This window comes from Rhinoderma darwinii, chromosome 3, assembly GCF_050947455.1.
Source record: "Rhinoderma darwinii isolate aRhiDar2 chromosome 3, aRhiDar2.hap1, whole genome shotgun sequence".
NCBI lineage: Eukaryota > Metazoa > Chordata > Amphibia > Anura > Rhinodermatidae > Rhinoderma > Rhinoderma darwinii.
Genome location: NC_134689.1, coordinates 96,429,579 through 96,446,675, shown reverse-complemented (window position 1 = coordinate 96,446,675; position 17,097 = coordinate 96,429,579). Strand labels below are relative to the sequence as shown.

At 40.0% G+C, this 17,097-nt stretch overlaps 1 protein-coding gene across 2 annotated transcripts in view; it reads right to left on the bottom strand.

The window, feature by feature from the left end:
- STK10 (serine/threonine kinase 10) overlaps nt 1-17,097 on the bottom strand; it is a 132,234-nt gene that overhangs the window by 13,440 nt on the left and 101,697 nt on the right. For both annotated transcript variants that reach the window (XM_075856498.1, XM_075856499.1), the window contains 6 exons: nt 14,702-14,825; nt 13,469-13,648; nt 11,356-11,448; nt 10,624-10,753; nt 6,076-6,200; nt 3,360-3,548 (listed from right to left, as the gene is read on the bottom strand). In XM_075856498.1, coding sequence (XP_075712613.1) covers nt 3,360-3,548; nt 6,076-6,200; nt 10,624-10,753; nt 11,356-11,448; nt 13,469-13,648; nt 14,702-14,825 — 841 coding nt within the window. The remainder of the gene's footprint in view (nt 1-3,359; nt 3,549-6,075; nt 6,201-10,623; nt 10,754-11,355; nt 11,449-13,468; nt 13,649-14,701; nt 14,826-17,097) is intronic.

The window sequence follows — 17,097 nt, the reverse complement described above, 5'->3', positions numbered from 1 at the left end:
CATCTACTAACCTCCCTAAACCTGATGTCTCCATCTCTGTGTGTGGCACTACCATCACTCCTAAGCAGCACGCCCGCTGTCTCGGGGTTATTTTTGACTCAGATCTTTCCTTTACTCCTCACATTCAATCACTTTCACGCTCCTGTCATTTTCACCTCAAAAACATCTCCAGAATCCGCTCTTTTCTTACGGAGGAAACCGCCAAAACTCTCATTGTTGCTCTGATTCACTCTAGTCTTGACTACTGTAACTCATTACTAGTCGGTCTTTCCCTCACTAAACTCTCCCCTCTCCAATCTATCCTCAATGCAGCAGCCAGGCTCATCTTTATGACCAACCACTACACCAACGCCCATCCCCTTCCGAATAAAATTCAAACTTATTACTCTCACCCACAAAGCTTTCCACAGTGCTGCACCTCCTTACATCTCCTCTCTCATTTCTGTCTACCACCCTACTCGGGCTCTACGTTCTGCCAACGACCTTAGATTAAAATCCTCCATAATCCGAACCTCCCACTCCCGTCTCCAAGATTTCTCTCGTGCTGCACCCGTCCTCTGGAATGCGCTACCCCAGACAATCCGATTAATTCCCAATATCCACAGTTTTAAACGTGCCCTGAAAACATCTATTTAGACAGGCCTATAACATTCCCTAATCTGACTCCTTTCCATGGCCCTCCTTTTAGATTAGTCATCAGAATAAGATTCCCTCACACTCCTCTTCATGCCGGTCATACACGGATACTGGCTGGTGACCGGCTCATGCAGCTTTATGTTACCACCGCATGTGTATAAAAATGGCCGGACCATTGTACAGAACAAACACTATTACACTTTGTGTCTCCCTTATGTCCTCATAGATTGTAAGCTCTTGCGAGCAGGGTCCTCACTCCCCAGGTTTGAATTGTAAATTAACTTTGTCACTATGTAATGTCTGATATTGTTTGTTTCATGTCTCCTCTAAATTGTAAAGTGCTGCGTAATATGTTGGCGCTATATAAATAAAGATTATTATTATACACAGTTCAACCATAAAATTAATTCCACTGACCAGTGAAGTGAATAACAATTATTATCTGGTTACAATGGCACCTGTTAAGAGGTGGGATATATTAGGCAGCAAGTGAACAGTCAGTTCTCAAAGTTAATGTGTTGGAAGCAGGAAAATGGGCAAGTGTAAAAATCTGAGTGACTTTGACAAGGACCAAATTGTGATGGCTAGACGACTAGGTCAGAGAATCTCCAAAATGGCAGGTCACTTGGGGCATTCACGGTATGCAGTTGTTAGTACCTACCAAACGTAGACCAAGCATGAACAACTCATGAGCAGGCGTCAGGGTCATGGGCACCAAATAAACTTATTGATGTGTGTGAGGAGCAAATGTTAGCCTGTCTGGTCCGATCTCACAGAAGAGCTATTGTAGCACAATTTGCTGAAAAAGTTAATGTTGGCTATGATAGAAAGGTGTCAGAAGACACAGTGCATCCCAGCCTGCTGCACTTGGGGCTACGTAGCCACAGAACAGTCAGAGTGCCCATGATGACCCTTCTCCGTTGCCGAAAGCACCTACAATAGGCACGTGAGCATCAGAAAACCACCATGGAGCAATGGAAGAAGGTAGCCTGGCCTGATGCATCACCTTTTCTTTTAGATCATGTGGACGGCCTGGTGCGTCTCTTACCTGGGGAAGAGATGGCACTGGGATGTACTTTGGGAAAATGACAGTGTGATGCTTTGAGTCCTGGCATTTATGTGGATGTTACTTTGGCACGTACCACCTACTTAAGCATTGTTGCAGAACAAGTACACACCTTCAAGGAAAATATATTCCCTAATGTCACACTGCAAGATACACTTTTTAAATTTATGTACAACTGTTCGACAATTGTAAAGCTCTGTTCACATCTCGGTTCAGTTGTTCTGCTCAGTCATAGGAGCAGAATAACAAGAATACCAGAAGCGAATGATCCAAGCCAAAGCAGCCTGACCGAACCCATTGACTGATGGGTTCTTTTGGGTTTACATCATGGATTCTGGCATTTTGTCACACGAAAACTATGGAACCTTTGACTGAGGCCCCTAGCAGTGCCTTCAACGCAGACCTGAACAGGACCTTAGTGGATGTTTTTTTAAAAAAAAATTCACGAACACTTCTGGAGCGCTTCTTCCACTTGTTGGCAAACGGACGACTCTTCTATTGGCAATATGTTACTAATCCCACCACTGGTGGAGTCTCTCGAACATATTAGAATTTTTTTTTTTCTAAGTTTTCGCAGTTGCTGCTCACAGTCTTCTTAGCAAATAGCTTCTGTTATTCAGACAGCGATTACTGACATTTTTTGGAGTCAGCGGCTATGGCGTAAGTGGGAATTAATTAGCAAAACTTTAAACTGCATGCAGCAAATCTCGGCGACAAAATAAAAGTTCTCACCTAAACTAGAATTGCTACCAGATCCCAAAGACCCCTGTGATAGAAACTAATATTAACAATAATTCTCTGTCTGAAAGAAGAAATGCTTCCAGTCTTCATAAACTCACAATTTCTTATAAAGTGATGGGAAATCCCCTTTAAGCCAAATCTTCCAGAGACATTTAGGTCATATCCACAGGATATGCCACAAATGTCAGACAGATACGAGTCCCATCTCTGGCTCCCTAAGCCCCGTTCTGTGCTCCGGCTGACACATGTTCCCGACCATGAAGACAAAAATAGCGTAGCTTGCTGAGCTACGCTGTTTCCGTAAGTCCCATAGTATTGAATGACAGTTACAGAAACCACGTAGCATGCAAGCTTCGCTGTTTCCGTAACTACCATTCAGTTCTTTGGGACTTCCGGAAACCGCGTACCTCAGCGGTTTTATTCTTCATGGTCGGGAATCACACGTTTCAGCCAGAGCACAAAGCCGTATAACAGGGTTTACGGGGTCCCGTTCTCGAGATAGGTGCGGGTCCCAGATGTGGGACCCGCATCTGACATTTATGGCACAACCTGTGGATATGCCAAAAATGTCCCTGATGGCAGACCCCTTTAAGTCTCGTCATAAAAAAAATTACTCCTTTTTTTAATTAGTTAGATTTTGCTGCCTATCTCCATACCAAATTTATAACTTATGGGAGAGAAACTATTATGTAACCCTTTCTGCTATTTCCTTGCTTGTGGTTTTCTTTTGTCCTTTTTTTTTTTTTCTCAGAATATTAAAGAGTATGAATAATGATCTGTACCAGTCATGTTATTGTATTTCATATATAGCTCTAATCGATCAGTAAATATGCAGATTTTTGTGTGCGTTTCCGCATAACTCCAATATTAAAAAAAACAAACTAGCAATATCATAGCAAATCCCTGCTATATCTACCTGTTTAATCTTCTCCCTCTGCTCAGCAGCACTAGAAAAAGAGCTAATATGAAGACTCTTTTTGTACATTGCCATCCGTGTCTTTCCTTCACTTCTCTGGGTTTTTGGCAAGCGTGCCCTTTCTTGTTGCTGCCGTAATCGGAGCTGCTCAATCATGCGCTGGTTGTACCGCTGCATTTGCTCTTGCTCCTGGAATATTTTTTACATAATGATACGACGATATGCATTCACAACAACATTACAACAATACAACATTGGTGAACAAAATAATACCGCATGAGTATTTTTTATCCAGAAACCATGCCACCCTAGTCCGTGGGCTGTGTCTGGTATTGCAGCTAGGATCCCTTTAACTTCTTCACACCGCTGCCATTTTTCAGATTTTAATTTTTTCCTCCCCGCCTACCAAATGCCATAACTTTTTTATTTTTCCGTCAATAGACTGGTGTGAGGGCTTATTTTTTGCGGGAGGAGTTGTAGTTTCTATTAGTAGCATTTAAATTACCATATAATGTACTGGGAAACTGAAAAAAAAAAATTCTTTGCGGGCTGAAATTGGAAAAAGTGATTCCTCCATTGTTTTTTGGGTTTAATTTTTATGGCTTTCACCGTGCAGTAACAACCATTATGGTGCTTTAAATGTTTTATTTTTTACGGCGTCCACTATGCGCGTTAATTAATGCAATATTTTAATTGTTCAGACTTTAATGGACGTAGGGATACCAATTTTGTTCACTTCTTTTATATATTTTACATTACTTTAGAGGAAAAATGGGAAAAGTTTTTTTTTTTACTTTTACATTTTTTTAATTTATTTTTCCACTACTAAAAATGTTATTTCACTTTTTTATTTTTTACACATTTCATTAATCCCTCTAGGGGATTTGAACCAGCGATCGCTAGATCGTTGGTACATTACACTGCAAAACTAACGTATTGCAGTATATTGTCATTTTTACAGGCAACTGTTAAAGAGGCCCTATCTCCTACATAAGGAGATCGGCGCTGTAATGTAGGTGACAGCAGTGCTTTTTATTTTAAAAAAAACGATCTGTTTTCACCACTTTATTAGCGATTTTAGATTTATGCTAATGAGTTGCTTAATGCCCAAGTGGGCGTGTTTTTACTTTAGACCAAGTGGGCGTTGTACAGAGGAGTGTATGACGCTGACCAATCAGCGTCATGCACTCCTCTCCCTTCATTTAGGTAGCGCATAGAGATCCTTTTAGATCGCTATGTGCTGTCTTATACTAACACATTAACAATACTGAAGTGTTTAGACAAATGAATAGACATTCCACGGGATGTCTATTCACAATCTCTGCACTTCGTTACTGTTTCTGTGGTAGTTACAGCAGAGGAAGCGTAATCTCACGAGATTACGCTGTAGATGACAGGTTACAACGAGATTACGCTTCCTCTGCTGTAACTACAACAAAAACAGTAACGAAGTGCAGAGATTGTGAATAGACACCCCGTGGAATGTCTATTCACTGTAAACACTTCAGTATTGTTAATGTGTTCGTATAAGACAGCACATAAGGATCTAGCAGGATCCCTATGCGCTGAGTAAATGAATGGAGAGGCGTGCACGAGGCTGATTGGTCAGCGTCATACACTCCTCTGTACAACGCCCACTTGGTCTAAAGTAAAAACACGCCCACTTGGTCATTAAGAAACGAATTAGAATAAAGCTTAAAATCGCTCATAAAGAGGTGAAAACAGATCTTTTTTTAAATAAAAAGCACTGCGGTCACCTACATTACAGCTCCAATCTCCTTATGTAGGAGATAGGGCACTTATAATGTGGTGAAAGAGCCTCTTTAAGCCTTGCCACAGGCGGGGCTTAGCAGAGTGAAGGCAGTCCTGGGGGCCTTCATTAGGCCCCTGGGCTGCCATGACAACAGTCGTCACCCCTGATCTCACTGCAGGGGGGCAATGAGCTGTCAGAGGGGGCCACCCCCCACTTTTCAACGCCTCAGATGCTGCGGTCGCAATCGATCGCAGCATTTGAGGGGTTAAACAGCCAGTAACAGTGGGATCGCTGTTCCTGGCAGTTTTCCCGGGTGTCAGCTGTAAAACACAGCCGACACCCGCAGCGTATGGAGCGTGCTCATCGCGTGAGCGTGCTCCATACATTCCCCCCGCACTATGACGTACCAGACACGTAAATACACACACTATACAGGTTTAAGCTGCAATACAAGACGCAGCCCATGTGTGGACGATATCTGGTAAAATAAACAGACCCTTTTTCCTACCTCCTTACAACCACTTTAAATCTAAGAAAGCAGTAGGATTTGTGTAAGCAGTAGAATATATTTTGCAAGCAGAGAGGACATAGAACAGCAGGCAGCGGTGGTAGAGGAACGGAGCATTATTGTTGGAGCAAGTATACAAAGCTTTTTGCTTTTACATTTTACATTTTAAACTAGAAAATTTTTTTAATACTAGGAAAGTGTGATCAGCAATTGTCTAATATAGGATCATTGCAACTTTCAAATGGAGGAATTTGGTCGATGATATAACAATGGAAATCACCCTTCTCAAAAAAGGAGAAAAAATTATTTACAGTTTGCCAGTAAAATCCAAAAGGTAGAAAATGTGTACATTTTCTGCCACTGAGAATATATTAATGCATATAATGCAGGTCACTACAAGGTGACAACTCATGAAAGAATAGATTTTAGTAGGAGAGTCTCAGCTTGTTCTGTACCTTGTCATGCTTCCTGAGCAGCTCATGACGCTGTAAGAAATATTGGTCCTTTAACTGCTGCTTTATAAGTTGATGTCTTTCTTGTATGTGGCGCTCTTCCAACTCCCAAATGCAAGCTTCCCTGTCTGTATGAAGAAAAGATATGGTAATGTGAAAATTACAGGTGTATCACATAGACACAAGTGTGCATATCAACTGGATATGCAGTTTTTGCGTGAAGTCTTTCAGCCCAAATCCAGGAGCAGGTATAAAGGAGACATTTATCTTCTCTTTATTAATTAAATCCTGGTTTAGGATGAAAATTTTTTATAAAAAAATAAATAAATTAAAAACGGCACCAAAACAGCACTGTGTGAACAAGACATTACATGGGTTCTTTACAGGTTAATAATAAATAGTTTTTGGCTTCCATGCCACTATATATTAAATTAAAAGAAAAAAAGAGGAAGAACCTCCTATTATATTCTTTAGAGTATCAGTCCTTGCCCAGGTGTACACCACCAATATATATCATAAAGTTGTAGGTATGGGGAAAGAGGAAAAGGGGCAAGACTGTTTATGTGTTAGATCGCCTTCAATTAGTGTAAATATTGATACCAACAATTTGATAGGGAAGGAAATACCAATGCAATGTCCCCTTTCCATTGCACTAGAAAGATATCAGCATCAAAAAATTACGATAAACTGGAAGCAGAGAGCAAGAGACAGGATAAACTATTCCAACCGCCTTCGGTTGCTCGACGCTTAAAACGTCACCATAATCTTAATTTAGAGGAACTATCAGGATGGGCTATCTGTCACCTCACAACAGGAATAAGAGGTGGCGATATAGATTCCATCTTGCTAAAAAAGGAAAGCAAGTGGATCTATAAAATGAATTCAGTGAGCCCTAATGGACTCAATGTGTCGTTTAATTTTGGTTGCTTCCTTTGAAAAGTATGGTCCTTGATGCAGATTTCTGAATGAACCATGAGCAAATGGGAATCTTTTGAGCTAATTGAGAGAGGAAGTATCTATAATTGATTTTAATCTTAATGTCAATTTGGGTGCTAATAATTTCTCTCCGTCTGAGATATGATGGTCCTTTCGCTCCTCTATGTAAGTAGCAGTTCTTTGGTGCATGATGCATAGAACACCTGGAATATAGACCTGCATTGATGATAATCTATGCAATAATTTATTTTCTCCTTATAATGAATACAATCAAAATAATAAAAATGAGATAAAAATAAAAACAAACATAATATCAATAAAATGTCACTGAATATAGACTAAGATATCAACACTGACTTAAAAAAGGACAAAAAAATCCCTCCTTATAGTCCATATCATAAGGGCATATTATGAGTGTTTGATAAAAGACATAACAGACTTTACAATTTGTCTAAATGTTGAACCACAAGACATTACTCTGTTGCTAAGGTCTTGATACTATGAACAAGTAAATTCACACGGCTATGAGAAAATGTAGCAAAATATTTTACCTGTAATATGCTGACTGGCTAAAATAGCTGTCAGTCAACGTTTGGCCTATAAAAAGGCCCATAAACAAAAGGTTCCCGCCCTCGGAAGAAGCTGACTTAGATCAGCGAAACATATGTCGGGAATATACCGACAGGTGATAGGGAAAGACCAATAGAGGGAGAGAGATCGTGTAGAATTTCCAGTCCTACCTGTGAGATTGTCCTTAGCTGCAGCGAATACGAATGAGGAACGGCGTGGACATTGCTTGCTCACGCTGTGTGAGCGGCGAGTCTTGATGACATCACAGTCATCTACCTCCCAAACACTAGCCGCTGGTTGTTAGCGACTCGGGACACACTTGTGGCTTCATTCCCGCTGCTGGGGAGATCGCATCAGCACAGCGACGCGGTGAGAGATCACTGCTGTTTGTGTTGTAGATCGGGTCTCATTGTTGGGGAACAAATCTCTGTGTAGCGACACTGTGATATCGCTGCAGCTGTCTAGTTGCATCTAGGTCTGAGCAACGATCTCGGTCCTGAGATGTGAGATATAACTGCAGCGAAACACTATCTATACGTTTATATGACACATGAATAAAGGTCATACTAGGCAATCCCGATGTGGGCTTGGTGAATAAAAATATAAAATACACTATCCTAGCTTAACTCCTTAACGCCGAAGGACGGATATATCCGTCCTCAGCAGCTGCTAGTTCGCGCAGGACGACGGATATATCAGTCCTGTGATGGCGCGGGTACTGCCACTGTACCCACGCAATCAGCGGCAGGAGCACGGCTGTTATACACAGCCTGGCTCCTGCTGCAACTGCCGGAATCGAAGCGCGCTCCGATTCCGGAAGTTTAACCCATTAAATGCCGCTGTCAATCGTGACAGCGGCATCTAATGTGTTTGACAGAAGGAGGGAGCTCCCTCTGTCAGCCGATCGGCGCCCCCGCAAACAAATCGCGGGTCGCCGTCGGGTTTCCATGACAGCCTAACAAAGACCCCAGGTCTGTCTTCCGGAACTGCCTGTAAGGCGATGCCGGAGGCATGACCTAATAGGTTGCCTGTCAGTTTTACACTGACAGGCAATAATGCTTTTGTATACTAAGTATACCAAAGCATTATATATGCGATCGGCACATCGCATAGTGAAGTCCCCTGGTGGGACTTAAAAAAAAAAAAAAAATGTCAATTAGTTAAATAAAGTTTGTGGAAAAAAAATAAAAACAATTACAGTCAAAATCAAATAAAACTAAAAAAAGTGGTTTTATTCAGTAAAAGTGTCAAAACAAATAACACATACACATATATGGTATCCCCGCGATCATAACAACTTGACCAATAAAATGAACACATTAATTAAAAACCGTCGGATGAACTGCGTCCAAAACAAAAAGCAAAATTCTCTCTTCTCCCATTCCCCCCATAAAAAATAAAATAAAAGTTAATCTATAAGTCCTATGTACCCCAAAATAGTACTAATGAAAACGACACATTGGCCCGCAAAAATCAAGCCCACATACGGCCACATCGACGGAAAAATAAAAAAATGACGGCTCTCGGAACGCGGCGATGGAAAAACAAGTAATTTTTTTCTAAAAGGGTTTTTATTGTGCAAACGTAGGAAAACATAAAACCTTTACATATTTGGTATCCCCGTAATCGTGCCGACCCATAGAATAAAGTTAACATGTTATTTACGCTGCACAGTAAACGGCGTAAATTTATAACGTGAAAATTAATGCTGGAATAGCTGCTTATTTTCAATTCTCTCCTAAAATAAAGTTAATAAAAGTTAATCAATATATTATAAGCATCTAAAAATGGTGCAATTACAAAATACAACTCGTCCCGCAAAAAACAAGCCCTTATACGGCTATGTCGACGGAATAAAAAAAAAGTTACGACTCTTGGAATGCGACCATGAAAAAACAAAAAATAATCCTTGGTCATTAACGTGCAAAATGGCCCGGTCATTAAGGGGTTAAAGAGCACTCCCTCCTCAGTCCTGGTGATACGGACACAACCTGCCATACACGAGGGTGTCTCAAATCACTGGGAATTGAAAACACAATATAGTAATGCTGACAAAAAAAACGACACAAAATATACATAAAAATTAAAATAAGTAAAAATAAGTAACAAAAAATAAATAAAAAAACTTTGATAAAAAAATAATAATTAAGATATTTTTCTAGTGCAATTGAAAGGGGACATTGCATTGGTATTTCCTTCCGTATCAAATTGTCGCGATCAATATTTACACTAATTGAAGGCGATCTAACACAAACAGTCTTGCCCCTTTTCCTCTTTCCCCATACCTTCAACTTTACTATATATTAAATTAGTAATGGCATGACATTTTATGTTAGGCTATGTTCACACGGAGTATTTTGGGGGAGGAATATCTGCCTCAAAATTCCGTTTGGAACTTTGAGGCAGATATTCCTCTCCCTGCACGCCGATTTTCGCGCCGTTTTTCGCCCGCGGCCATTGAGCGCCGCGGGCATAAAACAGCGAGAAATACCCTTTCTCCTGCCTCCCATTGAAGTCAATGGGAGGTCAGAGGCGGAAGCGCCCGAAGATAGGGCATGTCGCTTCTTTTTCCCGCGAGGCAGTTTTACTGCTCGCGGGAAAAAGACGCCGACGCCTCCCATTGAAATCAATGGGAGGCGTTCTCGGGCCGTTTCTGCTGAGTTTTGCGACGCGGTTTCCGCGTCAAAAAACTCGGCAAAATACCCCGTCTGAACATAGCCTTAAGTATAAGCAGAGCTTTCTTTATAGTAACTAAAGTATAACGTTGACCAATAGACTCCACCATTAAAAGATATGTTCGGTGGAGGGAGATAAGATGCAACAAGACAGCTCTTGCACCGCTTATCTCCTCGGGAAACTGGATTGGATAAATTAAATACAAGTGTTAGAACGTTGTTTGCCCCTACAGCAATAGTCGAGGTACTGCCTGTAAACCACTATTAGATTGTTCGTGGTTATTACTGAGATTCTTGGAATCTGCAGATAGAAACCTTATTGTTATGGCCAATGGGGGATGCAGATTTGACCCCCTGGTTGTATACAGACCTCTGAGAAGCTGTTGTTTCTTGTTAAGGAATTCTCTTTCCTTGCTATAGATCTCTTTCTTGTTCTCCAGTGTAATAGCACTCATAGCCAGAGCAATATCTTCCTTCTGTTTATTTAAGAACTGTTGCTCCTGTAGTAGCATACATAAAGGACATAGAAATTATTTATGTGGTCAGTAACGTATAAATCAATAGAATACACGATTTATGATCGGTGTGACCAGTCAACAAGCAGTTGGTGAAACAGAAAGGTGGGGACGACAACTTAAGACCGTGCAGCAGATCTCCATCACATTCCACAGATTACTAGGAACACAAAAGCAGCAAAGAAGCTAATCCAAGGAGCACTTGGCAGGCCTTCAGATCTAGTTTGTGAGGCCTGAATGAGATAGTCCCTGTGTTCACCAAGAACAGAGGCACAGTGTTACCCGAAAGGTAAACCATGCACCTTGCGCAGAGACTTGCTGAATGTTCCCTTTCAATGATAGGTTTTCCAAACATGACACTATGGAAATAGAGAACAGATACTCCCCACTCCTTGGAACCTGATTCTTACCTAGCCCCACAAAGTCTGTTTTAAAATCCCAGTTTTAGTAGAATAAATAGAGGTACAAGTTAGCATTTAGCAAAGAATAGTATTAAACATAGCATGATGCTGCGCCTCCATAAACCAAGACTGGCATAACGGTAGTAATGTTAAAACGTTTCCAAGGACAGGTTGTGGATGGGTTACCTCGGTTTGCTTCTTCTGAGAAAACTCATCCATTTTCATTTTCATACTTTCTCTGCGTTGTTGCCTCGGCAGCTTTTCCAGAGAGCCCTTTATCTATTGAAAGGATACAAGACAGGTGAGTAAAGATCTAGCCATATATCCAAAGCAAGCTTTAGCAACGCAAGCACATGCCCACTGCCACAAAAGATACTAGATTTTCCAATAAACTTTATTTCCACAGCAAGGATTGCTACTCTGAAACCAATAGGCAAAAAAGGAAACCAGCCGACTTTCCTAACTATACAACAAAGCTTCACCATGAAAACAACTTCTGCATCTGCTTAGTGGTCAGCTATATACCAATAATGTGTCAAAGGAGCAGAACAACTCAAAACCATTTTCAGTCTGTTGAGAGTTACTGTCAAATTATAAACACACAATGTTACATCCATATTGCATTGCAGCACTGTTGGAAGTACGTGGCGTTATAATTTCGGTGGACCTATGTTTCTAGTTGCTTGTAAACTGCCAAGATACTCCGCCGCGTGTTCCCAGATTGTAATAACTTAAATCAGTCAATCTAATTTCTCAAACTGGCACAAGATATGGCCAATTTCATAGGAAGCCAAATGAGCTATTAGTATTAGTTACATTTCCTCCCTGTTAGATGAACACCGTCACTACTTTTCATTCCTGTGGGGTTTTTTTTCCCCAGGAATTCTCCACCTTCCCAATTCACGAATAATAAAAAAAAAAGCTTGTAGACTCAAAAGGGTTCTAATCCTTGCCTTTAGATGTAATCCTTAAAACTGTATATGCCACTGTGGAAACCCTTTACCCATTTCTACCTCAAAAGGAGCTTGGTGTAGGGTTATAAGACGGGGTATAAGACTTGGTAGAAGTCTAGATTTTGGGCAAAATGTGTTGACTGCTTTGCCTTTACCCATAAAATGCATCTATGAGCTGGCAGTGTTTGCCAGCCTTGATATAAATGACAGCCCTTGCCGTTGCCATTTTCTGGGGAGCCAGGAACCAGTTTGGAAATCACCAGCCTATGTTATTCATATGGCACAATGTAGTATAAAAGTGGTGGTGTAATTTAAGTGTCAGGAAAATGGAATATAGATACAAATGAAACTTACAACCCTGCAACTAACAGTGAAAATAACACCAATTGTGGGAAACAGATAGTTTCTTATATGGGGCAGATGCTCAGAATAAATGGCAGGAATCCTGGCATTGTTAAAAGGCATAATACCCTATAATTGTATGGTTGTGTTCAGATAGCACTGGTATCTTCGGGTGCTCGAGATAGGGTCCCAACCCAGATGTAGGTCAAGAATTGTAATCTGCACACCTTGTGTTCAAAAATATATTTTATTTATTAATATCTCAGGATAAACGCCAGAGGCTATACGTGCAACGTCAACGTTTCGGTCGTGAGACCTTCGTCGGGCACTAGAAAAACATATACATATAATTTATAGCCTATCATGAAATTGGAGAATTACCATATAGTACACAACATAAGTCCTATATGGACTAGATATAGTAGAATATATATGACATATATATTATACTATGTCTAGTCCATATATGACATATGTTATGTTGTGTACTATATGGTAATTCTCCAATCTCATGATAGGCTATAAATTATATGTATATGTTTTTCTAGTGCCCGACGAAGGTCTCACGACCGAAACGTTGACGTTGCACGTATAGCGTCTGGCGTTTATCCTGAGATAATAAATAAATAAAATATATTTTTGAACACAATCAAGGTGTGCAGATTACAATTCTTGACTCTATAATTGTAGGCGTCACCATCAAACACCACACCAAGTCCACATTCAGGTACAATATACACAGAATCTAAATGAAAGAGAAAGAACAGTTTACATAGCTGCGAGATATACAGAAGAAGTGCTCAGTATCAGCCCCCTATGCGGTATGATAATCGGAATGAAATACAGGGCTATCTTTAGATGGAGAATAACTGCAACAAAGCTGCGTCTTGCCTTAACTTGTATAAAAGTCTGCCTGCCAGGGATACATTGTTTGACAACCAATCATTCAAATCTTCTTTAAAAAGCGAAGAACTCAGGGATGGGTATGCAAAACGTCAACTTGCCTCTTTTTTCCGTAGCTTTAACTGTTCAAGGAATCTTGCATGTTCTCGCTCTTGCTCTACCCGGATACGTTTGGCCTCATCTCTTCTGCGTGTAGCATGCTCCTGCTCCATCCGCTCAATCTGCTGTTTCTGCTGTCGCTCCAGTAATTCCAATTCTGTGTCATAAAACTTTTTCTTTGCCTTAACAACAAATATTCCAAATTGAACCCAGTAGTTCGTATGCATGCAATAGGATTTTCCTTTATTGAAAAAAATGTGCATTTTCCTATTTGCATTCTAACTAATACTAAATTAGGACGACCATCCGGTGTATAAAAACGGAGAATCCGTTTGTGTTCGTTATGCTTCTAACCAGGTTTGGATAATCTACGTATAAATGTTGCCATGCGCAAGCTTTACATGGAAAGGCTTTGTAATCTTTTAAATAGATCTCTATGAAGAGACAAGAAAGCACTGGCACTCCAGTAAAAATGTATATTCTTTATGACCATCTCATGATCGAAATTATTTCATTTTACACATAGTTAGCCCTTTGATTTTAACCAGTTTCCATTACATATGTTTTTTCTTTTAAATCTTAGTTTCCCCATGTGAAATTGATGGGATATCAGACATCATGATTACAGGTAGTCTCTAGGTTTCTGAATAAAAAAAAAAAATTGTACATTATGTGCCTGGTCTACTACATAACCATCCAAAAATGCAATCGGCAAGATCTTTGAGGTTATTTAAAGCTTTTTATTTTCTCGTCCTCGGATGCTGCTGATCAACCATCTGTCTATAGCAGATCATGTCTAGTACTAAAAAGACTGGTCAGAAGTATAGGACTTGGTTACAATTTGTCTAGGCCATTATTGATTAAACACTACAATAATTGCATTAAAGTAGCTTTCAGATAAGAATACGCATGCGCAGCAATGGACGTGAATGATACGTGTACCAATTTTCTACAGGGCAAGTAATTCTTATCATTGCAAAGATCTTTCGAAGTACACTCCTTTAAACAACCTGCATGCGAGAAGTAAAATTTATTACAACATTGATCGAATTGTCAAGAAATATTTGGTGCTCTAAAAATAGGTTCCAAAACCGTTGTATCTGAAACTAGAACACACCCTACAAAAGGTTGGGGACCTCTGTTCTATAGGAATATAGCTGTGAATATTTATAATGATAAGAAAATGGACTAGATAATAGGAGGTGTTATCCGACAAACTAACAGAATTTCCTTACATTCATTTCCTGTTCAAAGCGGCGTATCATCTGCTCTTGCTGCAACACATGTTTTGTGTTCAGCTGGGCCTGGTTCCGGTGCTCTTCCTTCTGCAGTAATCTCAATTCACGAAGCTCCTGGCGCCTGAGATTAAAAAAAAAAAAAAAAACCCGCAAGTTATCATGGATGATATTAAAATTCTTTAAATGATAGTTTCCTTTTATGTATACAGAGCTTGAATAGTTTTTGGTCTTTGCTGCCACTGCTACCTCTAGTTTATTTTCATCCATTAGTCTTGAAAACCCTGGATAAGTGTTTCACTACGAGGTGGTCCATAGGCTGAATGCTAGCTACCGAAATAGTGAGCTATAGGATAGATGGTCAGTTGGTCATACAAATGAATGGCCACTCAGTAAAATCTATTCTATATTTATTTATTTATTTATTTCAATAAACATTTTTGTTTTTTGGCAGATTACAGGTAAAGCACTATATTTGGGGAAGGGGGAAAAAGGTCGGATATGTACCTTTACATATACAAGTACCGGACTGCCGGTACAAATAAAGCTCATACTTCAGCCATCACAAAACAGAAATTAATAGCTTAAATCTTGAGCCAAACCCGTATCAGGGGAGGGAGTAAAGTTCTTATAGAATCGGGATATATTAACCAAAGATGTCATGGTTTATAAAAACGGGTAAGAGTATTAAGCTTTTTCCATCGAGAATTAATTCTAAAATAGAAAGATCTTTTCTAGTTTTCCATGAACGAGCAGTCATTAATCTGGCTGATAAAATAAGACGGCTTAAGATTGTTTTTATGCCTAGAAAGAATAGAGCCCAATCCGGAGCAGGCATAATACTCAAACCCGTAACCGTTTTAAATACATAGAAGGTACCATACCAGAACGACTATGTAAAAGCAGTTCCATCACGTATGAAGATATGTGCCCCTCCTCCCACAACCCCCCCAGAGCATGTCAGGGGCTAGCTGCACAGGAGTAAAATACCGTCAGAGCACTATCTTTTCAGTCATTTCCCAGGGTATGGAGCGCCTCTGCAAACACGAAGGCTATATATCTGATCTAGATCCGCTTTCCATCTCCACATATAAGATGGTTTATTCTGGGGTAGAATGGTTGTAAACAGATTGTGAAACAAAGCAACACCTTTAGGCCTATAATAGGTTTGTCCATATCTCCCTGTTGCGGAGCCCATATACCACAGATAAATCATCAAAAGTGTAAAGTGATTCTCCTAGAAATAGGTCAATAATGCAGGATATGTCCGCTTTTAACCATTTATCAATGTTTATATTTTCTACCATGGTGTAAATATACCTGAGTGGCATTGCATTTAGGGGGTGTGAGTTACGGGAAGGAGTGTTTAAAGAGGCTCTGTCACCACATTATAAGTGGCCTATATTGTACATGAGGAGATCGGTGCTGTAATGTAGATTACAGCAGTATTTTTTTTATTTAGAAAAACGATAATTTTTGACTGAGTTATGACCTATATTAGCTTTATGCTAATGAGTTTTTCAATGGACAACTGGGCGTGTTTTACTATATGACCAAGTGGGCATTGTACAGAGGAGTGTATGACGCTGACCAATCAGTGACCAATCAGCGTCATGCACTTCTCTCCATTCATTTACACTGCACATAGCGATATAGTTATATCGCTATGTGCAGCCACATAAACACACAGTAACGTTACTGCAGTGTCCTGACAATGAATATACATTACCTCCAGCCAGGACGGGATCTCTATTCAGAATCCTGACCACTTCTGTAGCATCTGTGTGAGACTACAGCACTGCACAGTGAGATCTTGCTGTAAATGACAGTTTACAGCGTAATCTCGCGAGACTACGCCTGCTATGCTGTAAATCACAGAGAAGTGGTCAGGATTCTGAATACACATCCCGTCTTGGCTGGAGGTAATGTCTATTCATGGTCAGGACATTTGATTAACGTTAATATGTGTGTGTATGTGCTGTGTAAATGAATGTGGAGAAGTGTATAACGCTGATTGGTCAGTGTCATACACTTCTCTCCACAACGCCAACTTGGTCAAAAAGTAAAACATGCCCAGTTGTCCATTGAGAAACTCATTAGCATAAAGCTAATATAGGTCATAACTCAGTCAAAAATTATCGTTTTTCTAAATAAAAAAAATACTGCTGTAATCTACATTACAGCACCGATCTCCTCATGTACAATATAGGCCACTTATAATGTGGTGACAGAGCCTCTTTAAACACTCCTTCCCGTAACTCACACCCCCTAAATGCAATGCCACTCAGGTATATTTACACCATGGTAGAAAATATAAACATTGATAAATGGTTAAAAGCGGACATATCCTGCATTATTGACCTATTTCTAGGAGAATTTCTAGTCAAAAATTGTTT